At 40.3% G+C, this 26,063-nt stretch overlaps 1 protein-coding gene and 2 long non-coding RNA genes across 3 annotated transcripts in view; 1 reads left to right on the top strand and 2 right to left on the bottom strand.

Moving 5' to 3' along the window:
* LOC144206074 (uncharacterized) overlaps positions 1-239 on the bottom strand; it is a 10,403-nt gene extending 10,164 nt beyond the window's left edge. Inside the window, exon 1 of the long non-coding RNA XR_013328292.1 lies at positions 177-239. This is a non-coding gene — a long non-coding RNA (uncharacterized LOC144206074). The remainder of the gene's footprint in view (positions 1-176) is intronic.
* On the bottom strand, positions 238-19,069 carry LOC144206072 (uncharacterized). Its single transcript, XR_013328291.1, has 5 exons — positions 18,485-19,069; positions 18,335-18,403; positions 11,043-11,158; positions 3,973-4,045; positions 238-344 (listed from the first exon to the last, which is right to left on the bottom strand). It is a non-coding gene; the product is annotated as an uncharacterized LOC144206072 (long non-coding RNA).
* Positions 13,122-26,063, top strand: part of fgfr3 (fibroblast growth factor receptor 3) — a 27,523-nt gene continuing 14,581 nt past the window's right edge. The window contains exons 1-4 of the mRNA XM_077730791.1: positions 13,122-13,466; positions 16,054-16,203; positions 22,772-23,038; positions 24,033-24,086. Coding sequence (XP_077586917.1) covers positions 16,110-16,203; positions 22,772-23,038; positions 24,033-24,086 — 415 coding nt within the window. The 5' untranslated portion in view covers positions 13,122-13,466; positions 16,054-16,109. The remainder of the gene's footprint in view (positions 13,467-16,053; positions 16,204-22,771; positions 23,039-24,032; positions 24,087-26,063) is intronic.

Raw genomic sequence — 26,063 nt, 5'->3', positions numbered from 1 at the left:
CTTCCTTTCCAACATGGATTCTATAAGTTTAGCCTCTTTGTAAAAATACAGTCACGGTTAACCCTTCCTTATGTACATTGTTAGCTTGCGGTATTTAGCATTTATCTCTCAAAGTTTCCCACGTCGTAGTGACCCCGTTCGCCATGATAGCCCCCAAACTTATCGCATCTCCTTACCTGTACATGTTAGTAGAACAGGAGTCTCATTCAGCTTCAAGGTCAGGCTAAACAACAGTAGCGCTAATGACGCGGTGGTGTAGTGGTGGAGGGGGGTGCCGTTTTTTGCACTTCCTTCTCCCCTCCTACGCTTTGGCCTTTACAAATCCGGCAATGAATTCCAAATGGCTGTGAACACAAACAAATGGAGGAACAATTTTACTCAATGACCTTTGACCTTTCCAATCTGAATATAACGCAAAATATTATTCCAAAACAAGCTCTGGATACATTAATTCTGTAAATAGAGATACCAACACACTTCCGTTTTATGTTACAAACACTTTTTGTCGATTGATGGTGCCATTTAAAAGCTTCTAAATTCCTGTTGGGTGGATTGGGGGGGCATTTTGAGTTACCCCAGACACCCAACAAACTTTGTTTACTCTCCAGACGACGTCTTAAGAGTTCGAAATAACCCCGTCTGGTGTCCGTCCACCCGTTAGCGGTGGCATCCGCTAAGCGTCCCGTTGCCAGAGCGTTGGAGACGCCCCGTTGCTCGATACCTTGCTTTAAAAGGAAAACCCAAAGCGGGCTTTGTTTGGACTCAAGCAAGCGGGGATGGATGATGTGTGTCTCTGCCACTCGGAACGGCCTATTAAATCTCCACCGCCTGTCACAACAGTCCCCGCGCTAACAGAACAATTTGACCCGGGGCGCCGTGGGCCCTTAACTCCTCGGCTGCCTAAGAAAAAAAAAGTACACAGATTGAACTGGTTTTGAGCAGAAACTTTGACATGTTAGGAGACTGAAAGCTCAAAGCGGCCATGTTGGTAGGGGCAGGGTATGTACATGATGTGTTCAAGGGGGTCTGCGCTTTATGATGATGTCACAATAATGGTTGGATTACATAAAAACTGTTTGGCAAAAGTTACTGTCAATGATTTTTAAGGACAAAAACAGTCAAATATAATATATAAATGAAGTAAAAGAAAATACAGTAATCCCTCGAATATTGCGGTTAATGAGGGCCAGACATGACCATGATAATTGAAAAACAGCAAAGTAAAGTCAATTCTATTAAAAAACTATATATAAAATTCAGTGCTAAGTCCTAGTAGCAAGATTTTCAAAAGGCTTGTGGGGGTGCTGGAGTTTATCCCAGAAAATTGTGGACAGTAAGTGGAGGACATTCTGAATTGATGTCCAGCCAATCACAGGGCGCAAGGAACTAGCTATGGAATATTTAGCATCAAATTAGCCTAGCCTGCATGTTTGGGGAATGGGGGAGGAAAGCGGAGTACCCAGAAAAAACCCACACAGGCCCAGGGAGACCATGCAAACTTCACAGAGGAACATAAAAACATTAAAAGACCTTATTTCCCCGATTTAATATGGCTTTAGGTTGGCGGCCATCTTGGTAGGGGCAACATTCCCATCCAAATCAATGCATTTTCACTGGATTAAAATGCCAGATATAAAAAAGATGCCCAAAACCAGACAAATCATGCCTGTCCATCAATCGATTGTGTCTCCAGTGTTACGAGACCAAAAGGTGGGATTGGAAGTTTTCTCCCTTTGGCCCCCCCCCGACGCAAAAAGCAATTTAATTTTTTTCCCCTTTTTCAAAACGGCATCAAGCAAAGAGCGGCGAGGAGGAGACGCTTTAAGGGGCAACTTCATCAAAACGGCGGCGGATTGTGGGAGAAGTCAGGTCGAAAGTCTCCCGAGAGAAACGGTCGCCGATTACGAGGCGCAGGAGTGGCGACCGCTCGCTTTAACGCACAAGCCAATTACTTTTTTTTCCACTTGAGTAGAAACAGTGGCAGACAGGAAGACACAAGTAAGTCATAACAAACATTTTACTCATTGAAGGTGATGGGACATCTATCCAAAAGACAAAAAAATATATAATCTAACAATGTTTTTGCTTTTTTTTAATTTAAATGAATTCTTTTTCCATATTTGCCTGGCTATTTTAACTTACCATTTTAAATGACATACCGTATTTTCACGACTATAAGGCGCATCACATTTAAAGGCGCATTGTCAGTAACAAGTGGCATTTCTTTATTTGACACACACAAAGGACGCACTGTTTTTAAAGACGCAGTCAGGCATGGCAAAACATCGTGACCGGACGTTTGGTCGCCGGTCTTTTGGTCGCCGGTCAAATGTACTTAGATATTAAACAGTACTTAGATATGAAACAATACTTAAATATTACACAGTACTTAGATGTGAAACAATACTTAAATATTATACAGTACTTAGATATGAAACAATACTTAAATATTATACAGTACTTAGAAATGAAACAATACTTAAATATTATACAGTACTTAGATATGAAACAATACTTAAATATTATACAGTACTTAGCAATTAACAGTACTTGGTTATTATACAGTACTTAGATATGAAACAGTACTTCGAGTTGAAAGAGTACTTCGAGATGAAACAGTACTTCAAGATGAAACAGTACTTATATATTAAACAGTACTCAGATTTTAAACAGTACTTACTACGAAATTATTTTTATGTTTCCCAGCTGTGCATTCAAATCAGCTAACTAGCTTATTTCTCACCAAAATAAAAGGCAGGGCTATCAAGATATACTTGTAACCTTGCGTGTTGCGAAAATAATCAGTAGTTCTCATAAAGCTGACATTTTGGAAGGAGGGAAGGCAGGAAGTGGCATTATAGGATACCGATAAAAAGTGAAAGGAGGCTTGAAAGGGAAAAGATAAGTTTTTGTGAGGGCTGTTATTAGAGAGAAAAAAAATGGAGGAAGGTCACTTTGTTCACTCATCTTGTTGTTTTTGGACTTTTTGCCTTCAACTAGCTTGCGTAAACATTTTCTTTCAAATCATAGTGAATGTTTACTAAACAACGACTTTCAAGAAAAACCTTCCTTTTAATGCATTTTAGGTTATAAAATATATTTGGAATACACAGAAAATCGTCCTAAAACAATAGGATGACTTAAAAAAAATAGTCAATAAATATTTATGTTAGATTTAAAAATCATTATTGTGGATAAAGAGCAGTATTTATTAGTTTTTTACATCATTGTTATGATTGTAGTCAACATTTTTGATCTAAAAAACAACAAGGGAAGATTTTATATTGTAATAATCATCATTGTTGTTACTGTCTATTATTAAGTTTTCAGTGTTTATTATTAAATAGTATTTGTTATTTTTATATGTATATTGGAAATGTATTCAACAGCTTTTTAAAAATTATTTTGTTTAATTAAAAAAAAAACTAAAATTAACCAGTGACCATCTTAACAGAAGTCAAATTTGATTAAAAAATATATAAATTCTAATAATTGTGTACCATATTAACTTTATTTACTCATATTTATTACCAAATACATAATTTAAAACCAAACAATAAAATAAAAACTTGATTTTCTTTCAATTGTTTACATGCATTTATATCTTTTAACTTGTTTTTGTCTTTGGAAAGAAAAAAAAAACCCTTTCATGGAATTCTTTTGTTTTGTAGTCATAAAAAAGTCCAAATAAAATAAATAAAAGAGTTGGCGTCTGGCGTGCTTGTAATTACGTCGGGCCGCCGCAGCCTTGCGGCTTACGTCGGTCGGCGTGCCAGGACGTCCCGAAAGAGACGGCGGGGCTGACGCCTTTGAGGCCTGCCAAGCCCCGCCGCAGAATCCGTCCCATCATGCTCCGCGGGGGTGACGTGTACGTGCGACATCTGACAAAACAATCTTTTCCTCCCCGCTAACTTTTACGGCCCGTTTAAGAGACTCTGACATTGGGGAAAAAGGGGCAAATTGACACCTCACCTTTGATATGTGACACGTAGTGCGTGTAGTTCCATGTCAGCGGGAAGGGGGCGCCATTGAGAAAACCGTATATCTAGAAAAAAACAAAATGCATTGTTTTAGAATCAGAAACATTCATTCATTCCTTCATTCATTTTTTTATCCCACTTATCCTTACTTGGGTTCGGGCAGATATGGGCAAACTACGGCCCGCGGGCCACATGCGGCCCGTTAGGGTTTTTAATCCGGTCCACCGATGTTGTCCAATTTTTTTTTTTTAATATTTCTTAATAGTACTTTATACTTTTGACTTTAATAATAAGTGACGAGTATGTTAATACTTTAGTCCTTTTTTTCAGTTTATGTTTCATATGTACTGTTAACGGATGCACTTTTTTATATGTATCGAATCTTGTGCTGTCAAATCTGTCAAATTTTTAAAGTCAATGTGGCTCCCGGGCTTAAAAGTTTGCCCACCCCTGGGTTAGGGGGTGCTGGAGCCAATCCTCACCAAGTGGAATTCTTTTCGAGCCATTTTTATAGGAATTATAGTTAGTTCAAGCTAATCAATTAGCAAATATATGTCAAATATTCCAAGATTTTTGCACTAGGAACATTTAAGCTACGTTTTTTATTTCATAAAAATCGTTTTTTAAGTATAGCGAACATGGCAGCCATTTTTCCAGCTGTCTTAATCTAAACCAAACGCAAAGCGTCGCACGTGACAACACGCTCCTCTGGCACCCCCCCCCCCCCCCCCCCCACTGCACGGCGTTTAATTATCCCTCTCCAAAAGCCGGCGCTCCATTAGTAGCCGGATAATAGCGCCCCCACCCCACAACAGCCCTTCGCCATTCACGCCGCGGAGAGAAGCTGCCCTTTGAGCTCCCGTCGGCCCGACGGGCCGAGGTCTTCGAGTTCTCACAATCCCTCTCGGCCAATGGGAGCCAGGCGTCCGGGCCGGCGCCCAATTACAAGGCGCAACGAGCCGAAGGGCGACGGGAGGGAGCAATGGCTATGGCTAATTTATTCAGATTCCCCCGGGGGAACAACTCCTGGAACGCACCCCATTTTTTTCGTTTTTTTTATTGGTCGACACCTCCTCCTCTTCGTCCTCTTCATCCTTTTCTGTGGACGGACTTAAGAATGCCGAGTATTTCTTTTTTTCAGGCACTTTTAATATGTCCCCGCACATCCTTATTTTCTCCTCTCGAGGTAATTACGCGGGTGTCTCAATGGAGGGCAAATTCAAGATTGGGATGACGCGTATGGGTGCGAGTTGAAGGGGTTCGGGGAGGTGGCTCAAAGAGGTGTGTGGGTGGGGGGCTTTTTGGTGAACAAAATCTTGAGTAAATGCGCTGCAAACTATTTTTTTGGTTTGGTTAAAGGGGTGCACTAAAATCCTTACCTAGAATATGAGAAAACAGGCCAAAAAATGAATGGAATTATGAACAAAAATAAAGTAAGTTCAACATTTTTCATTCTATATCACATGTGTCAAAGTGCCGGCTCGGGGGCCAAATCTGGCCCACCGAATCATTTTGTGTGGCCCGGGAAAGTAAATGATGACTTTCCGTTTTAGGATCAAATTAAATGAAGAGTACATATGTATATTAAATTTCCTGATTTTCCCCCTTTAAAATCAATAATTGTCATTTTTTAATCATTTTTTCTGTGTTTTTAGTTCAAAAATCATTTGGTAAAATCTAAAAATTTATTTAAAAAAGCTAAAATAAACATTTGTTTTAGATCTATAAAAAACTTAATATTCAGGGCTTTTAATCCAGTTCTTTTAATCCATTTATTTTTAAAAAAAAAATCTAAATATATCTAAAATGGTTTGACACCCTTGATTTAGAATCTTCAACCAGTTTACTGCATATTTTGGGTATGTGGGATTAAACAAGAATACCTGGAGAAAACCCACTCAAGCCCTGGGAGGACCTGTTTTGGCTAATTAGCCTCATTATTGGATCACTTTGTTCAAATTGGCGGAAGAAAAAACAATCATGTGACTGACATGTAAAAATATCCGACATATTTGGACATCCCTACTATGGTTACGGTAGACGTGGAGTCCTCTGCTGGGCTTGTTTGCTCAAGTCGCGTCTGCCCCGGGACGGACGGCGCTAGCTACTCCACGCGGATGTTCTTTTCCCAGGCCCGTGTTTGCTTTTCCCCCCCGAGTGAGCCGAGCCGAAGCCCAGCCCGCCCTCCTCTCAAAGGGCGCATTGAGCGCTCTCAAAGGGCGTCACACTGTATGAAAGTACGCCAGGGCGCGTTGTCTCGCTCTTGGAATTTATTGACATTTTCCCGCCCCGACCGAACGGGTTTTACGCGTGCTATGTAATAAGCTCATCTTTTGGAAAAGTGACAACTTTGCAGCCAAGTTTGTCGGATTGTTTAATGACTTTATAAGTGCCGTGATGACAGATGCCCAATTTGCATGGTTGTTAAAAGTTGGGTTGAAATTTAGGCCTGTTGGCACTTCTGCCGTCAATTAAAACCAGTTCAATTGCATTGACATGGATGGGAATGTTGCCCCTACCAAGATGGCTGCCACCTGAGTCAGGACTCGTGAATTACTTATTTGGGCCGCAAAAAATTATGCGACGGGCCAGATTTGGCCCCCGAGCCGCCACTTTGACACCATTACTCTAAATTGTTCGTCTCCTCGTGTCCTGTGATTGGCTGGCCACATAGTTGGTGCCCATAGTTGGCTGGGATATGCTCCAGCACCCCCTCCAGCGACACTTGTGAGGATGAGCGGTGCAGAAAAATGAATAAATGAATATTAGGTTGTCATCAAAAAACGAAAATTTGACGGTCATTCTCTCTTTTGTTTGGCTACAGGGAATATAAATACATATATATATTGTTAAAAGTCTCTGGATTGTAGTTTTTTGGCATCCTACCCAAATTCGCATACTGATTTGAGTTTGGGCCACAAAAGAGTGCATTTTGGTGCAACCCTTGTTTATATTTTTCTCCAATTGGCCGATTTGGGAGCCCTAAAATACTACAGGCTTTATCCCTGGGATAAGAGTGCGTTGTGGGGCCCCGAAATAGTAACCTGGCGCCGCCGAAATGAACAGTTAAGCAGTTGTTGTATCTGGCTTCTTCAGTCCCTTTCCCAATAGCGCCTACCGTTCACGGAGGCGGGATGGCCGCTCACAGATGAGGCCATTGAGTCTCTTAAATCCAGGGATTAACTATTGTGAGCACGCCGGGCCCATCTCCGCCCACCGCCTATCCCCCCCCTCACGGCAATCGGGCGGCCACCAGGGGCGGACCCCTTACGTCCCCCAGGAAGCCCGATCAGAACCAAACCATAAACCAGTACCGGTTGGGGCGAAATGGCCGAAATCTAAATCTAAAATGGCCGATTTTTAAACTCAAAATTGGATGATCGTGTTACTTAAAAAAATACAATAAGAGCATAAAACTATTTTTTTCAAAGAGAAACTGAATATTGAAAAATATAAAAAGTACTTTAAATTTAAAAAGTACTCTATTTATATGAACTGACATGAATTTGTAATTTTTTTGTCAAATGAACAAACTGAGATTGAAATTCTGTTATTGTATTACGATAAATTAATTAAAAAAATACTACTGCAGCTGCAAATGTATTATATAATATTTTACCCTTTTAAAAAAATATGTTTTCCGCATAATTGTGTTGGTTATTGGCACGGCACAGAATCATTGTTTAGAAACAGCTGTGATTGTTCAAATAGTAAAATCAAATCGGGAAAAAAATTAAAAAAATCATTGTGCCTCAGGAAACAATACTTCCTTTCCTTTATTTATTCATTTTTTTATTGTTATTTTTTTGGGAACCAGTTCAAAGTTCTTTTCCTAACCGCAAAGATTCGAATACAAGTCCCACCATTTATTTTTTGAGTCAACAGAGTTCAAAATATCGTTATTAACTCATCGGGTGCCGCTTCATTAATTGACTGTATTTTTGGTGTTCAGGAAAAACCAAAACATTTAAAAATTGGTTAAAAATTGTGCAATTTTTAAAGTAAATCAAATTATAACACTGACACAAAATGGCCGACAAGTGAAAGCAGTCCTGAGTCTTCATATAGGTTTACAGTAATCCCTCGAATATCGCGAATCATGTAGACCAGACATAACGTGAAAAAACGTGAGGTATTATAACATATTTTTCTTCAGTACTAGTTCTAGTAGCAAAAGGGGCTTATACTAACAAGTTTTAGCATGGATTTTTACATTTTTATGAACTTTAAAAAGTATTTTTCAAAATAAAGTATCGGAGGAATACATAAGTACACTACAATCATATTTTTTTAAAGTATTATCGCTTTGACATAGAAAAACACAAATGTACTAAAAAAATTAAAGCTTTCAGATGGACAAAATCTATGATTTTTATATTTTGTTCTATCTAAGGAAAAAGTTAATTAGTCTAACGCCTAAGTTTCCATACCACCAAAAATCACCATTGCCGAATTAGAACCATAAACAATTTACATTTTTTTCCAAATCCGAATTCATGAATTGACTAAAAATATCGGGACAACGTTCCCCCCAAATAATAGCTATGCGGCCATTTTAATTTCCGCAACCCTCGACTAGCCTTCTGTTTGAAGCACCCTGTTGCTTTTGGAGGGGTGGGCGCTTGAAGGGACCCACAAGGTGGAGGGGGTTGTGGTGGGGTGGTGGGGGGCTTTACAATGAAAAGCTTGTGGTGGTCCCTCTCCAAGGCAGACTGGACGTCTTTCAGCTGCTAAATGCAGCAGCAACACTTGTGTGGTGTTGATGGAAAAAAGGACTTTAATGTCCCTATAAAAGCTGACACAAGAGTATTTATATCTGCACCAACAACATTGCACAAGGAGTACTCTGACTCTCGATGGTAGACTTAACCCTTTCGGCGCCATCGGACGCCAACGATGGCTAATCGTAGACGAGGGGGGAAGGACGTTCCTTCATTGGCGTCAATAGCGGATGCTAAAATGTGGATAAAATCATCTTTGGGTGTAAAATAAGGTCGTTTTTATGTCAGGGCATTGAATTTAATGGAAGTTTGCCCCTACCAACATGGCCGCCGCCCTGATAGAAAGCTCTTTTCGTCGATTGCCAATCAATTGAAGTGTTTAGAGTTTAGTAGATATTCAAAATGGTCATTTCAAACCAAAATGCCTGACTTTTGGTGGATTGCTAATCAATTGAAATGAGTTTAGTTTGGTAGACATTCAAAATGGCCGTTTGAAACCAAAACGCATGACTTTTTGTGGCTTGCGAATTAATTGAAATTAGTTTAGAGTTCAGTAGACCTCCAAAATGGCCGTTTCAAACCAAAACGCCTGACTTTTAGAGCCATTTAAGCTTGTTTTTAGACTTTTTTAAAACAATTACTCAACCAATCTTTGGTAACTAACTGACTTTTTTATATACATTTTTTAAAACAAAATGCCTACAAACTTTGATACCAAGACCCACCATAACGTCTGTCCAATTCTCCCAATCCAGTAATGAATTGTTCGTCAAAAAAGCCGTAAAAACGTATGGCCTCTTTCTGTAGGCAAACCGTTTAAGGTTAATTCATTAAATAGCGGGCAATTAGCGCGCCGGCGAGCGAGGCTGCGGCGAGGCGATAAGTGCGGCGATGAGGCGTCCGCTAAGACGGGCAGCTGTCACGGAACATTCCGACACTCGGCAGAAGAAACGTTTCTCACCTCAAGATTCTTTTAAAATCCTAATTGTAAAGACGCTTTGTTCCAACTTGGAAACTTTACCAAAATTTCTACAACGTGGGTTAACTTAACTTTTAGCCCTGAGAGATCAAGTCAGCCAAAAAATATGTTTTAAGTGCCGAAAATGGCAAGAAGTTACCCGAAATAAACTAAAAGATTGGTAAAATAACCTAAAATCCAACAGTAAATGGCCAAAATTCAACAAGATGTCCCCAAATCAAAACAAAATCTGCTATGTTTGGGTTTGACGGTCATTTATTTCTCAAATCTAGTCCGACCGGTCGCCGGGAATGTCGGGGCGTCCGCTCATGTCACATTCTTTTAAAATTTCTTTGCTTGCGCAACCTCAGCTAAGAACACAGCATTAACATATTTGACCTATTAACCCCTCCATTTTGGAGTCTTCACTTATCACCAATTCGGCATTTTTCCCCACTATTAATTATTTATAATGTTTTCCTTTTTTTAAAGTTCATAAAAATGTGAAAATCCATGCTGAAACTTGAATTTGGAAGCCATATTTGCAACTAAAACTAGCACTGAAGGAAAAAAAACAATAGTCACGGCTATGTTTTGTCCACAATAACCGCACTATTTGAGGGATTACTGCAAATAAAACAGTGTGTTAAATTAGCATGCAATATGAATGGATGCTATCACTTTTTTTTTTAAATTGAGTGCTACTTTAAGTCAACAAAACTTCCTGAAACTTGACGACAAAAGAATGAAGGGGGGTTTGCTTCCGAGACAATTAGCTCGCTCTTTTAGCACCTGTCACACATTGGTGACTTTATTTCCAACGGGATCCCTCCGGCACCCCCCTGCACGGCTAAGGGAAGGTCTTAGGCTAAAGTGGGCAGACCCGCCCCCTTTTTTCGGGCCCCGGGGGGAACCCTGGCGACCCCGGAGGGGGCAGAGGTCCAGGTCGGGTCGAGGCGAAGACCTAGCGAGCCGCTAGCGACAAAGACTCGGCGGGATTAGCCGGCCTTTGTTGGCACAACACAAATGACGACTCTTTTAGTGGCGTGCACGTCTCATCTCCCTCCTCACTTGTGTTTTATTTTGTCAAACTTTCAATTTCAATTGCCATTTTGGTTCACTAAAGTATTTTAAAAAATTACAATTATCGATTTAAAAGGGGGAAAATCAGGGAATTTAATATACATCTATACTCTTCATTTTAATTTGATCCTAAAACAGAAAGTCAGCACTCATGATTTACTTTGCCGGGCCTCAAAAAATGATCCGCCGGGCCAGATTTGGCCCTCGGGCCGCCACTTTGACACACTACAGTAATCCCTCGAATATCATGGTTCATGCAGACCAGACAAGGACGCAATAATTAAAAAAATCACAACCTACCTTTAATAACTACTTTTTTTGTGAAGTTTGCATGTTCTCCTCGGGCCTGCGTAGGTTTTCTCTGGGTCCTCCCACATTCCAAAGATAAGGATGGGCTCCAGCACCCCCTGTGTCATCTATGAGAAAATGAGATGGAAAAATGACATCAATATAGCAGTCCTCTTAAATGAGATGCATTTTGGAACTTTTTCAATGGCGGGTTGTCGACAATGTTTTTCTATTTATTTATTTTTAATCAAATCCGGGTCGACTTGTGACCATCAATGAGTCACTCTGATCTTTTTCTTGCACTTGTGTGTATGTGCGCCCACGCATTTGTGAGTGTGTGCGTGTGTGTGTGTGGCGAGCCGAAAGATAAACAGAGCTGAAGGCCGGGTTTGTTGACTCTCGCTTTTGACACCTCGGCTCGAAAACAGACGTCGCCCGGCCAGCGGCCTGGCGGGCGCGCCGAGGCCCCCGGAACAAGCGGCCTGTGTAGTCGCCAGTCGCGCCAAAACGCCGCTCGCCAGCTAGCTAACTAAATAGGCGCCTCCATCGCCTTTCTATTCCCGCTGGGTTTGGAATTACAACTCATTGTTACACCAATTGTCAAAATAAGAATGGATTAAACAAACATACTATGTAATGGTATATATATATTTATACTGTAGCGTACTGGTGTCAAAGTGGCGGCCCGGGGGCCAAATCTGGCCCGCCGCATCTTTTTGTCCGGCCCGAGAAAGTAAATCATGAGTGCCGACGTTGTCTGAAATTAAAATAAAAAGAGTGTAGATGTATATTAAATTTCTGGATTTTTCCCCCTTTTAAATCAATATATGTCATTTTTTAATCAATTTTTCTGTGTTTTTCGTTCAAAAATCATTCTGTAAAATAAAAAAAAAAGCTAAAATAAACATTGTTTCAGATTTATAAAAAACTGAATATTCAAGTCTTTTAATCCATTTATAAAAATATATATATGTCTAAATATTATATCTAAAATGGTCTGGCCCACATAAAGTCGAGTTGACATTAATGCGGCTCGCGAACCAACCCGATTCTGACATCATTGCGATACCATATACATAACATTTCTCAATTTTAAAAACGTTACATACCATTATTATCACTCCCCCTGCCAATGTAATAACCTCCTATTGATTAACTATCATTTGGGGAGTCCAATTGGACCGAACATCCATTGCTGTCAATGGCAGTGAATGAGTTAAAAGCTAATCATTTAGAAGCTGGCTGCTTTTTCTTTTTTCTTTTTGCGCGTTACCGTGTTTCGACCTGTTGGAAGGTTTGCCTTCCCGGTGAACTCTCTTGTCTTTCATATTTAAACTCCATGAAAAGATTCATTGTTCATCTGCTCGTCTTGTACTCCCCCAGGGAGGGGGCGGGGCTGCTTCGGGGCGGGGGCGCACACGTGCACGGGTTCGGGCGGGTTGGGCTTTGACGACGCTCCCTTGTCAATTCGGCGCCTGTTTTGCCCGCTGCAATTTAGGAAAATGCCACCAACCATTATTTAGAGTTAAATAACTGCCATTAAATCAACTGGCTACTTCATGTAAGGTTCATTTTAGACACGGGGCACATTGTAGTTACCTTGACGACGCTAGACGCCCAATTTGTAATTATAAGGAATAATATAGAAAATACAACACTGAATAATAATGTAATATATGATTGTACCTTGCCTGTTGCATATAGTCGAGTGGGATAATTGAATTGAATACTTTTATTGTCGTTATATAAGTATAATAAGATAAGTGGATGACAAATGAATGACTAATGAAAATATTTCTTTTCTTAATTAACATTTAATTTTAATTTTAAATTTTTAACTGAATTTTTAATGTTTAATTTGTATTTTTTAAGTTTTATTTTAATTTTTTAGTTTCCTTTTTATATTTTTATATTTAATTTGAGACCCCTGTTCTATACAAAAATACTAAAAAAAATCATGTTACCAGTTGTTAGTACTGTAGCACAACAAGAGCAACCGGGTGGCAGTTTTATTTTGAAAATCATAAGGGGATGCTTTTTAGTTTCACTACTCTAGCTTGCCCTCTAGAGCCACCATGCCGCCTCTCCAGTCATCTCCGCCCACCTCTCCGCTCCTCACTTGCCCGCGCGCAGGCTCCGTTTCTCGGCCAGTCTCAGCGAGTCTGCCCGAGCGTGTGGAGCGGCTGGAGCCCGGCGCAACGCGGCAGTCGGCGGGCACCGACACGGCATGAAGGCGGCCGCCTGCCCCGGACTCACCGGACTTGACGGAGCAGCCGCGAGTGGAAGGATTTGATTTTTAAAAGCAATTTTTTTATCGCACTTTTGGGGGATTTGTTTAAAAACAAAAAAAGAGAGCAAGAAAGAAGACCTTACTTTAGAGGGGAATTTTGGAGAGTGGAATTTCCAGAGTTTGCGGTTTACAAGGATATACATTGGGTGAGTTATTATGCGCTTCTTTACATGATTATGATTGACGTGTACCTGTTTAAATGGGGATAGGTTGACTTCCTTGTACGTTACGGTCAAACAGGTTGACGCACTGAACTGAAAAACCGCAGGGTGCAGAAAAAAAGAGCTATTTATTGGTCGAAAATAAGGCTATTTGAAATCATAATAATTTTAAAAGTATATATATTAAACACCTTCAATTTACATTTGAAAAAATATTCAGCAAGTTTCAAAAGACATCAAATGGAAGAAAAAATGAAATAAAATATGCTTTTGAAATGTATTAATTGAATAAAAATGCATGGTTGTCATACTTACTTTTCTCAATGACTTTTTTTCTTTACTTTAGGGTTTTAATCAATTTTTTATTAGATTTTTGCTATTTACTCTATGAATACGATTTTATATGAACTAAAATATTCCTCCAATACACTATGAATATTTGATAATATGCATATTTTTCATGATTCCAACCAAGTCACCTGATTTTTAGATGGAGAGTCCAAATCTGGTACCTCAAAAATTCCAGCCAATTTCAATGAAACTCCGCCAAAATTTTACCCACAGTTTATTACATTCAAAAACCATTTTATTTGATCAATGTCAAAGCATCTCAGTGGCTGCCAATGACGTTTCTAGACGTCCAATCGATTTGAAGTGGGAGAGTGGACACCAAATGAACATCCAGCCTCCCAATTCAAAAATAAAAGGACATCTCCAAGTGATAAACACTTGACAACTGCGGCACAGAAACCACAATGGCCTCAGGTTGGCGGCCATCTTGGTAGGGGCAATGTTCCAAAAAGTCATTTTTAACCAATTCTCCAAAGACTTGAGTGATTGACAACACTAAGCGTCCAATCCATTTGAAGCGGGAGTACTGAGAAGCCATTTTTCCCCCGAGTCGCCTCAACCCGAACACGCTTCTTACATTCTTCAGCTTTTGGTCCCCGTTCTGGCGCGCCACTTTAGAATTCAACGTCATACCAAAGTGACAGATGAGCGCACCCCTGTCAGCTGATTGCTATCTACGCTCGCCACGGGGTGCGCTTGATTGATTGACAGTCAGGAGGCGGACTTGATGAATTGAAGGGCAAACGCGAGCGTGACTTGCACTCATGTTTTACTCCACGTCTCCAATATCTTGGCGTGCTATCGCTAAAGTCGCTAACGTGGTGACAGGAGTCGAGAAAGAAAGAACTGTGTGATGCGCAAAACGCTTGTTGGACGGGGGCGTTTGTTTTCCATCATTTACATACCATATTTTGGTGCATTTACAGGTGACTTTGTGTTTATTTTGGCGGGGTGTGGGTGTTACATCCTGATGATTTTAGACCAAGTTTTTGGTCACTTTATGCTGAGTGAGGGCATTTATAGATTATCTACTGTTGTTTTTGGGTATTTGTTGTGTCACTTCCTGTTGTTTTTGGGTGTTTCTTGGGTCACTTTCTGTTGTTTTTGGGTGTTTTTTGGGTAACCGCCTGCTGATTTTGGATCCTTACCTGATTAGTTTTACGTCACTGTTGGCTAATTTAGGAGAATCACAATCCTGTTAGTTTTGGGTGAGTTTCCATTTTGGTTTTTGGTAGGATTTGGGGTCATTCCTGGGTTACTTCCTGATGATTTTGGACTATTTCATGGTCAGTTTTTGGTCACTGATGAATAGGAATTCACTTTAATGGCACTTTTCCACCTTGAAGGAAGTCAAAGGGTGTTCAGTATCTTGCTTGAGGATATTTTGACACGGTCATTAAGGCAGGGAATTGAACCAGGGATTCTGTTTCAATTCCTCCACTTCAGCACAGAGGCGCGTATTGTGCGTCCGCGGGGAGTCGCACTCACACTGACGCTTTTCTTTTCCCGGACGCCCGTCCGCCGATAACACCAGCGCGCCTGGCGTCTTTCATGTCGGCCGCGGCGCCGGCGGGTTGTTTACGCCGCGGTGTGGAAGGCGGTCCCGAAGGGTTTGGAGCCCGGGACCGCACACCGCGACGCGCTAACCTTTTTCGGCGCCGGCCTCGCTCGTCAGCAGAAATCCCGACCACCGACCGGTCACTCCCGCGTTACAAAAACACGTACATCGGTGGAAAAAAAAAATGCTATTTTAGACTTCTTTAAGCGTGGAAAGCAGTTTTTTACAAGGACACGAAATGGAGCAAGTTAGTGGTAACTCTTTAGATGTCATTGAAGCCCATTCTGTTTGGACTGGGAGGGCTGGTGGTGATCTGTCAATCATTATTTTGGACACAGTGACATTTATTAAATGACTTTTGAAAGAAATAAGTCAAGGGTATCATAAGCTATTTGTGAAATAAGCTATTTACGCTTTCATTTGCATGTCAATACGTTGACTTAGATGGGAACGTCATAGTCGCGTCGGCCATGTTGGTAGGGGCAAAAAAGGGAATTTTCAATATTCTGCTTTTAATTGAAATAAGTTTATCACTAGTAGATGTCCAATCCATTTGAAGTAGGAAGGTAGGCAGAAAAATGATATACATATAATCGGACTGTTTTGTTATTATCTTAGCATGCTAACGCGAAGCTAACAATTTGCTGACGTTTTGTCTTCTAGGTGGGCCCACCAGGACGCCATGCGGCTTCCGCACGCCGCCTGAATCCCTCGCCGTGATGACGGCGGCGGCGTGGCGGTCGTTCTGGCACGCCTGCGTCCTGATGCTCGGATGCGCGGCGGCGGCTAGGCTGCCCGTCGCCGAGCCTACAGGTAGGAAGCCATTTTTTTTTCTTCATGCTTCTACTGTTAATTGAAATTGATTTTTATCACTAATGAATGTTTGAGGCAGGAGGCTGGCAGCTAGTTGATTTGCTGCCAGGCCTTTCCCTCCAGATAGATTGGACATTTTGGCACTGCCAGTCAAGAACGTCGGTGTGGATTTAATTGCTTTAGTCGGGCTTTGTTGAGCATTTTCTCTTTCTACTTCTTTCTTTTTTCTTTTACTTTGGAGTCCCCGAGGCGGCGAAACAAGCAATCCAAAGTAAACGGGGCACGTGTTTGCTTTAATCACTCAGCATTGTGGGTAAAAAAAAAAATAAATTAAAAAAACATTAAAAAAAAGGGGGATAAAACACAAATGCTGTGGAGTCATCTTTTTGTTTGAGGCCGGTGCCAAAGTCTTTGTGTTGCTTTTGCTTTCATGTCGAGGGAATGCGTGTGAGACTAGCTCAGCACTTTAGGTTTGTGGGCGGAGCTTGATGCAAGTACAGTTGCCATAATTAATAAATTATCAAATTAATTGCGGAATATTTTGAGTGGATTAACAATTCTTTGTTGACTTAATTTTTGAAGCCTTTACTTATATTCATTTCATTTTTGTTTGCATTATATTAATGTTTTTTAATGATTAATTTAATCATTGAATATTGTTTATTTTGTAAAATTTCCTGAAAAAAAATTCATTTTATTTTTAAAAAGCAAAGGATGGACGGTAAGTTACTAATTTATGAATATGCTTTTTTTTAAAATGTTTTAAAAAAATTTGTTACATTTTATAAATATAAAAATAGTGAATTAATCATTCTATTGTTTTTATTTCATTGTAAAAGCAAATGGTAAATACAGTTTTGTTTTCAATAATTAACTGTTATTAAAACTTATATTAGGTTAAAAAGTCAAATATTTCCTTAATATTTCCAAACGGATTGGACGTCTGTGGTCGTCGTCGGCACCGACCAATCCGTGTCTGCGATTGTGTCGTCGGGCAGATGGATGAGCAGTGGGGATAAAGTGAGTGTTGTTTCCTAGCAGATGGCTCCATTTCCTACCTACGCATGTGCGCGTCGCTGGGTCATTAAGTCACGGTTGGCGCTAAAGAGAGACGCGTCCTTGAACGCAGCATGACGTCTGACGGCGACATGGGCCAAATGACTTATGATGCTTGTCATGATACTAAAATGCTCATTTAAATATCAAAAGTTTACTTACTGCATCCCCCCAAAACAATCTTATTAATTAACTCTTTCAGTGGCTAGTCCAGGGGGGGTTAAACATGTGACCCGTGGGCCAATGAGCTAACAGGGAACTTTGAAATGCCCCAAAACAGTGGCCAAGAATAGTTTTTCTAAAGTTTACATTGAGAAAGTTGCCAATGTACATCAACTATTACTACAGTATGAAGATCTAAACTTTACTCTAAATAGACAAATGGATTAGACATCTTTTGTGGTAATTATAGAGAATAATATTGGAGTAGCAGCTATTGGTTATTTCAGAAATCAGTTCATCTATCTATGAATTGGTTAACCGAGCAAACAGATGTTTTTTAGGGATGTAAAATAAAGAAATGTTGTTTATGCTTGCAATAACATTTTAACCAGCACAGCCATTGACTTTCAAAGAGCATCAAATGCAAATACAATACTCAAAACTGGGTCATATTTCATCACTTACAACTAATACACAGTGCCTATATATACACATATGGTGTCACATATTTATCAAAAAGTCACATATGACATCCAGCATTAATAAATGAAGCACTCAGTGTTATTTACATGTTCATACTGCTCTTAACTCCCTGACACGCAATAAATTCGCGAGTTTTATGCAGAGAAAATGAACGATATAATGCGTCATTAACATGCTAGCTTCGCACCTAGTGTTCCCAATACACATCTACTAGCGTAACAGTTAGCATAAGCCTAGCGCTAGCCGCGAGTGGCTAATCGCTAATTTGTATGATATTTACAAAGTACGACAGTATGCCCCATACAATAATATCTAACACGTCTAGAACTTCGATTTGACTTCATGAACTCCCGAACAAGACATAGTTTAGCAAATGAACATGACGACACATTTTAGCATTGAGGCTATATATAGAAAATGTTTTACTTACCAGATCTCAATGTGGCGATTGCAGCTCTTTCCATTATGATATGTTACCCTAAAGGCAAACTTCGTTGTCCTAATAGGTAGAAAACACGTTATATATGGGTGTAAATTATGCAAACATTGTTTAATATGATGTTTGTGTCATATTTCTTACCGGAAGTATGCTGTACTCATTCAGAATCCCCACATGGGGAATTTCAAAAGGTGGCCGTGATTGACGAGTTGTGTCGTATGCACTCCGGCCACTAGGCGGCAGTCTGAAATTCACCAAAGCAAATATAAAGCATATTGTGAACCAAATTTTGCAATATAATTTGAAAATTAATCAAAGCAGGAAAATTTATTAATGAGTTAATTAGTTAATTTGATGTAAATTTTAATCTTTTGTATAATAGAATTTCTCTATTTAGAAGATTAGACATTGCAGCTATAAACAACAAAAACATTAGGCTACTTTCTAGTAAATTCTATTTTCTTTTGGGGTCCAGATTTTTTAAAAATACGCAGAAGAAGAATCCGGTTGCATCGTGGAGATTCCCGTGGCCGATAAAATGCGCAGACGAGCGACGCCGGGGGAAAGTTGGAGGTCGGGATGAAGCCAATTACGCCGGCAAAATAAAATTCCATGGGAATTTTCGAGTGCTTCTGGCGTGGTTAACTGAGAGAGAAAAAATGAGGTCGTCGTCGTCGCTTTTACCGCCGCCGCGGTCTCCGTTCCAAGCTTCCATTACGCTCTGCAGGCGGCACAAGGATTTATTATTTTTGCTCTCCTGGCAGAATAACATGGGGTCGGGGGGGCTTTTTTTCAGTAAAGATGGCCGCCTGCGTTTCTCTTTCCATTCACAGAAATGGGCCAGATAAAAAAATTTTTTAAAATGTGCTGTTTATCAAAATCGATCAACGTCCAATCATGAGGCGACCAATCATCTTTTGCCGACAGTAATAAATAAGTGGTAGATTTGCTATCAAATGGATTGGACAGTCTAGAACAGTCTTTCAAATGCTGGGTGAGAAATATATTATGTCTTATTTTGAATGTCATTGCATTGACTTTGACGTCCAATCAAAAACAAGAGCTTGAAAAAGACTTTTTTGACAGAAGTATGCGACTGAAAGACATTCAGTCATTCGGCCAATCAGAAGGGCAGCACGCTATGACAACAAATAGTCCTTGAGAATAATACAGGCACTTTCATTTAGGCCGAGTCGGGCCGAGCTGGGCAGGTCGGCGTCTGCTTTGCGAGGGTACGCATCTTCTGCCTGTCAAGAGGGTTTATTTATCTGATGGATGGGGAAGAATGAGACTTTTATGCGGGAGAGTTTGTCCACAGACTGCCCTTTCATGGACGTTTGTAGACGTCCAATTTATTGGACGATATCTAGCAATGGCGACGTAGCTTTTTGCTAGAACGTTTCATCTAAAGTCGAACTCATTTCCAAGCACGTGGCGTGATGGAGAGATGCTGTCGACCGGCGACGACGACGTCTTTGCTCTTTTCCGAGCTGGGCTTCAAAGTGGCGGCCATGGATCTTGCAGCCAATTACACCCGCGCGTCTTCCACATGGGACGCAAAATATCATTTTTCGTTCCCCCGCCGAGAAAACTCTTATTAGGAGTCCTTTTGAAAGTGCTGCGTTTCTTCCTACTCACTTCTTGGGGTTCATTTATCAATGAGTTTAGGGCTTACCCACAGAAAATTTGGGAGCTTCTTCCTGGAATTGTTTGATAACCGGATTTTCTTACTGCTTGAATGCTATGCTTTAAAAATTCAGCCCCCGTAATCGGTTTTGCTGGGCCATATGAAATTTGGTAGACATGTTCACAATCAGTAGACCCACAAAAAAGCCTCAAGAAGCCATACTTGAAAAAGCACAGGAAGACCTCCACTTTGGTTTGAAATGTAGATGTTACAATCACATTCAGTCATTTTGGCCATCATTGAAGACTTTTAAAAATTCAGCCCCCGTAGCCAGATTAGTTTAGCAAAATGATATTTGGTAGACATATCTACCATGAGTAGTCCTACAAAAAAGTCTCAAGAAGCTATATCTAAAAAAGTACAGGAAGACCTCCACTTTGGTTTGAAATGTAGATGTTACAATCCCATTTAGTCATTTTCAGCCATCATTTAAATTCTTTAAAATTTCAGCCCCCGTAGCCAGATTAGCTCAGCAACATAAAATTTGGCAGACATGTCCACCATGATTAGACCCACAAAAAACTCTCAAGAAGCCATACCCGAAAAAGCACAGAAAGCCTTCTACATTGATTTAAATCCACATTTTACAACCACATTTACTCATTTTTAGCCCTCATGATAAATTTTCAAAAATTCAGCCCCCGTAGCCAGTTTTACTCAACAACATAAAATTTGGCAGACATATCCAACACAACCAGACCCACAAAAAACTCTCAAGAAGCATCTTCACAAAACGCACAGAAAGTTCTCCACTTTACTTTGAAGTGACCATTTCAATCCATTTACACCAACAACTGAATTTGATTTTTCATCAGGCATTTTCTATGTTTTGGTTGCCTAAAAAAACACAATTGGACCAAAAAAAGTCCTCTTTCTAGCTTTTAAATGTCACCCAAAGACGATTGCGACATGTGGAGCGTCAAGGCTAAGCAATGATTACACCTACTGTGGAACTAACCCCCTATCCTCCCTTACCACGGCACCCCCTTTTTTTCTAGTAGCCTCTGCGTGTTTAAGACATTTTAAGACATATGTTCTCATTTGCCTTCGCAGAGGTCAGCGCTAATACAGCCGTCAGTGAGCCATTCATTCATTCTGCAACAGCGGCGGCGCCTGCATGTTTTTCCTTTTCCTCAATGGTCCTTTTTGTTTGGAATTTTGGGGGGAAAAAACAAGGCCGGAAAAGTTGTTTGTAGCAGTACAGAAAGTCAACTTGCCACTTCACAGTTGGATTTGTGACTTGGGGTTTAACTTTTGACAAATTGTGCCATTTTGTTATCTACGCGTTGGGATAAAAACGCTCAAGGGTGGATTTAAAGCATTTGTGGTTGAGGAATTGATAGTGGGGGGAAATTGGGGGTCTTGGAGTATATCATGGTCATTGAAGGAGCAAGATAATGGTTTCTTTTTATTCAAATTGGCTTTTAATTTTGAAAACAATCAATTGTAAGCTTTTTTTATGACTAATTTGACAGATTTTTTTTTACCTTTGGAAAAATATTATTGGAGAAAGTGACTTGATTATAATACTATATTAATACTTAATTATAATACTATATTATAAATTTAGAGGACATAATGTAATGCTTTTTGCTTGATTTTTTAAAATTATTTTTGAAGGTGTGTGAGTATTTAGTCAAATATTCTTGGAGAAATTGACTTAAAAATAATAAAAACCTATTAAAAAATTTGAAAAAATTGTCATTTTTTTGTGAAACATTTAGAAAATATTTTACCCTTGAATACAAAATATTGTAGAGCAAAATAACTTCATAATTTCAAAAAATGTTTGGCAAAATACTTAAATTTGGGGTAAATAAGAACTATTTTTTTGTCTTATTTCAAAAAATGCTTTTAAAGATTTCCCTTTTATTTGGAATAATATCAATTTAACGGCATTGACATTAATGGCGGTCTAAGTTAACAATTAGAATTTTTTTAGCTAACATTTCTATTTAATTTGGACGCAAAAGCGGTAACGAAGGGCGGAGCTATGTCGACTATTTGAAGGAAGCTAGAGAAAAATCAACACCAACGACGCAGTAGCCCTTTCTCAACCCGGCTACCATCCCGTTTCCGCGGTAACCGTGACACACGCACCCTCGCATACTTTGGCCCGCACCAGCCGGGTGCCATCGGCACCCTGGGAAAGGGTCGAGGGGGGCGTGTGATAAACGAGCCCCACTGACACGCCCACTTAGGCCACAAAATAAAATCTCACATGAGTTTTCTTCAACTTAAAATGTCTCATTCATTTTCTGGGGGTGCTGTAGCCTATCCCCCAATGGAAAGGCATTTTGAGACCAACAACCAATCACTGAGAGATAGAAACAATTTGCCGTCCAATTTAGCCTAGCATGCATATTTTGGGGGATGTGGGAAAAAAAACATAGTACCCGGAAAAAACCCACGCAAGCCCAGGAACAACATGAAAAATCCAGGCTTGGGATCGAACCCTCGATCTCAAAACCGCTAAGACGGTGTGCTAAACACTTAGGAAAATGGAACATTAAAAACTTGCTATTGGAACAAAATGGGGATTTTATTTTGAAATTCTCAATGGCAGCCCCCCCAAAAATGGATTTTCTCATGTTTACGATATATAAAAAACTGAATATTCAGGAATTTTAATCCATTTATAAAAATCTAAATATTATATCTAAAATAGTCCGGCCCACAAACGGCCCGCGACCCAAATCTGACACCCTTGATCTAATATTTACTAAAATGCATGTGTTCAGATGCAGTGTCCAGCGAACCAGCCTTCCTGGAGGACTTTGTCCTCGGCGTGGGGGACACTCTGGAAATGTCCTGCGACCCCGAAGAGGACACGGCCCGGCCCGCCGTCTGGTACAAAGACGGCGTGGCGCTGGCGCCCGACGAGCGTACGCGTCCAGGTCAGAGGTCGCTCCGCGTGGTCAACGTGTCCCACGAGGACTCGGGTGTCTACTCCTGCCGACTGGCTCGCGACAACAGGCTACTCAGCAACTACACTATCCGAGTGACAGGTACGATTCCCGACTTAGTGTCAAACCAATAGGAGTGAATGGGATTCTTTGTGAGCCAATGACATCACCCGGTTGCTTTTCAATGTTTGTTTATCACAGCCACAGCTTTGGCCTTTTTGGGGCGTTTGTGTACAGTGCGAGACGTCCACTTAGCGCCGTCTGGGCTACGTCCAGGTGCTAAAGTAGATACGCGTAACCCGCGTATTTGACACCTTGCTGAAATATTTCAAGTAAAAGCATAACAGTCGGCGTGTGTGCGGGTTTATGGGGGGGGACGGGAAAGCCTCCACAAAGTGGCGCTTGATGGCGAGGGTGGAAAAAAAAGATGGCTGCCCGAGACTTTAGCGCACTTAGCAACGGGATGATATTTGCTCGGCCTACATTGAAAAATTAAAGTGTCTCGAGAAGGTAGTAAAGTAGGGCAGGTTGATAAATCTAGGGCGACAAAGAGTTTCTTTGTGGAGTTATGATATATGTATATGTATATATATATACACATATACATATATATACACACATATACACAAAGATATAGATATATACATATGTAAACACATATATACACATGTACACACATGTACACACATGTACACACATGTACACACATGTACACACATGTACACACATGTACACACATGTACACACATGTACACACATGTACACACATGTACACACATGTACACACATGTACACACATGTACACACATGTACACACATGTACACACATGTACACACATGTACACACTTGTACACACTTGTACACACTTGTACACACATGTACACACATGTACACACATGTACACACATGTACACACATGTACACACATGTACACACATGTGCACACATGTGCACACATGTACACACATGTACACACATGTACACACATGTACACACATGTGCACACATGTGCACACATGTACACACATGTACACACATGTACACACATGTACATACATGTATATATAAAAATGTAATCCATCTTTTTTTGTGTAGATTCTCTGACGTCTGGTGATGACGAAGACTATGATGAAGATCCAGAAGATGCAGGTAATAATAACAAATTCTTATTTTCTCTAAATTGACTATCAATATAACAGTCATGATTTGAATTAGGCCAATCATTTGCAATCAATCTTATCATCCGGGCATTGTATATTGTTATAGTGTATTTTTTTTTTTTGTTTGATACGCTGGCGTCACGGTCGCCACCGTGCCCCGACGGCGTTAATCTGCGCCAGTAAATCCACCTCATGACACGGGCCTGAGCGCAGGGATTAGCTCGGAAAACTTCACGTGCGCTAAGCCGCTGCTAATTAGTCCCGCGGGAGAGAAAACACAGCATGTGACCGGCCGAGAGAGGAAAAAAAATGGGCCGACACCCACCTTCCGTTTCCAGGACCGCCGAATTGGGACGCCAGATTTTCCCACTAAAATGAGGTGTCCAATCCACTTGGAGGGGGGGGCCTAGAAATTAAGAAATATTTCATATTAGGAAATATCATTTTTTGTTTATTTACATACACACTGCACCTATTTCTGTGCATAGAAAAAAGGATCAAATTAAAATGAGGAGTATAGATATATATATTACATTTCCTGATTTTGTGGCAAGGTCAAAGGTTAAAAAGGCCTTTCTTTGCCCCTACCAACATGGCCGCCTTGCCAAGTCCACGTTGGTATGGGGAAAAAACAGCCACCAATTGAATTCAATTATTGCTAGTGGACGTATAATCCATTTGAAGTGGACTTATTTCCAAATATGGAAGCTTCACAGCGGCCATATTGGTACAGACAAATTCAATTGAAATGAGTCTGGCAAAAAAATTATATTGATATACATATCCAATTGAAATTAAATTATTACTAGTTGGACGTCCAATACATTGAAAGTGGATTTGCTGCCAAATATGGAAGCTTCATGGCGGCCATATTGGTAGAGGCAAATTCAATTGAAAAGAGTCTGGCAAAAAAAATACATATATATTTACATAAATATCCAAAGATATATAAAATTATGAGGTCAGTAATTTGTCAATTGACATAACGGGGGGTCCCTCAGAGGGAAAACCCTAGCGACGAAATAGCGGGCTACCGTGGGTGCCTCAAATAGTCAGTGAGAGTGAGCAGCTGATATTTCCGACGTCACGCCGTCCTCCGGAGAAACTTCATCCCGTGTCTAATTGGGCGGGATGGTATTTCCACGGCGTCCCCCCGCGGGGGCGCCGACAGGCCCGCCAAGGTATGCGGCGTCCGGGGGCGCCGCCTCCTCGCGTCCACCTGTCAGCGCCCGCCGGGTTAACCGACACAGGAGGAAACCCCCGCGGACCAACGGCTAAAAATACACACGCTAAAGTTTTGCTAGTCTAAATACTGCCAGTCTTTGATAGTTGGAGTAAAATATATAAAAAATATTTATTAAAAATACATAAAGAAAAACAAGAGTAAATGTACTGTATTTTTTTCATGAAAATATTATTTCATACACTAGGCTTTTGTTTATTTTACTATAAAAACGAAATAAATACAATTTAAAAATATTCATAAATGTTTATTTTCAGTAAAAAATATGTTTTTTAAAAATATTAAATATAAAGAAATATTTACACTTTACCAAATTTGATTTCAAATATATTTCTTTAAATAAATCCAAAATATGGATTATTTGTTGTCCACATTAGTCTTTAACTTCAAAATAAAAACATAAATAAAACCTTTTTTGTTTTTCAATTGTGAAAAAAAATCCAATATTGCAATATCTACAACAATAATCCCCCCCAAAAATATAAAAAAATCTCCTTTTTAAATGACTTAAAGTCAATTTTGCAAGTCATTGAATGAGTTAGCTCCTTTGGCTAACATGCTAAAAACATGGTGGCCCAGATAGCATCTCTGCGGGGAATTAGCGGCTGGATTTGATTCTTTCCTTCTTGCCGGGGCGCCAAGACGGGACGCCAATGGAGGCCGACCTCCGCGCCACGCTGGCTTTTCTTGGCGTCGCCGTCAACCGCACGCACGCACGCATAC

The sequence above is a fragment of the Stigmatopora nigra genome, chromosome 13 (assembly GCF_051989575.1).
Source record: "Stigmatopora nigra isolate UIUO_SnigA chromosome 13, RoL_Snig_1.1, whole genome shotgun sequence".
Lineage (NCBI taxonomy): Eukaryota > Metazoa > Chordata > Actinopteri > Syngnathiformes > Syngnathidae > Stigmatopora > Stigmatopora nigra.
This window is presented reverse-complemented; position numbering and strand designations above follow the sequence as displayed.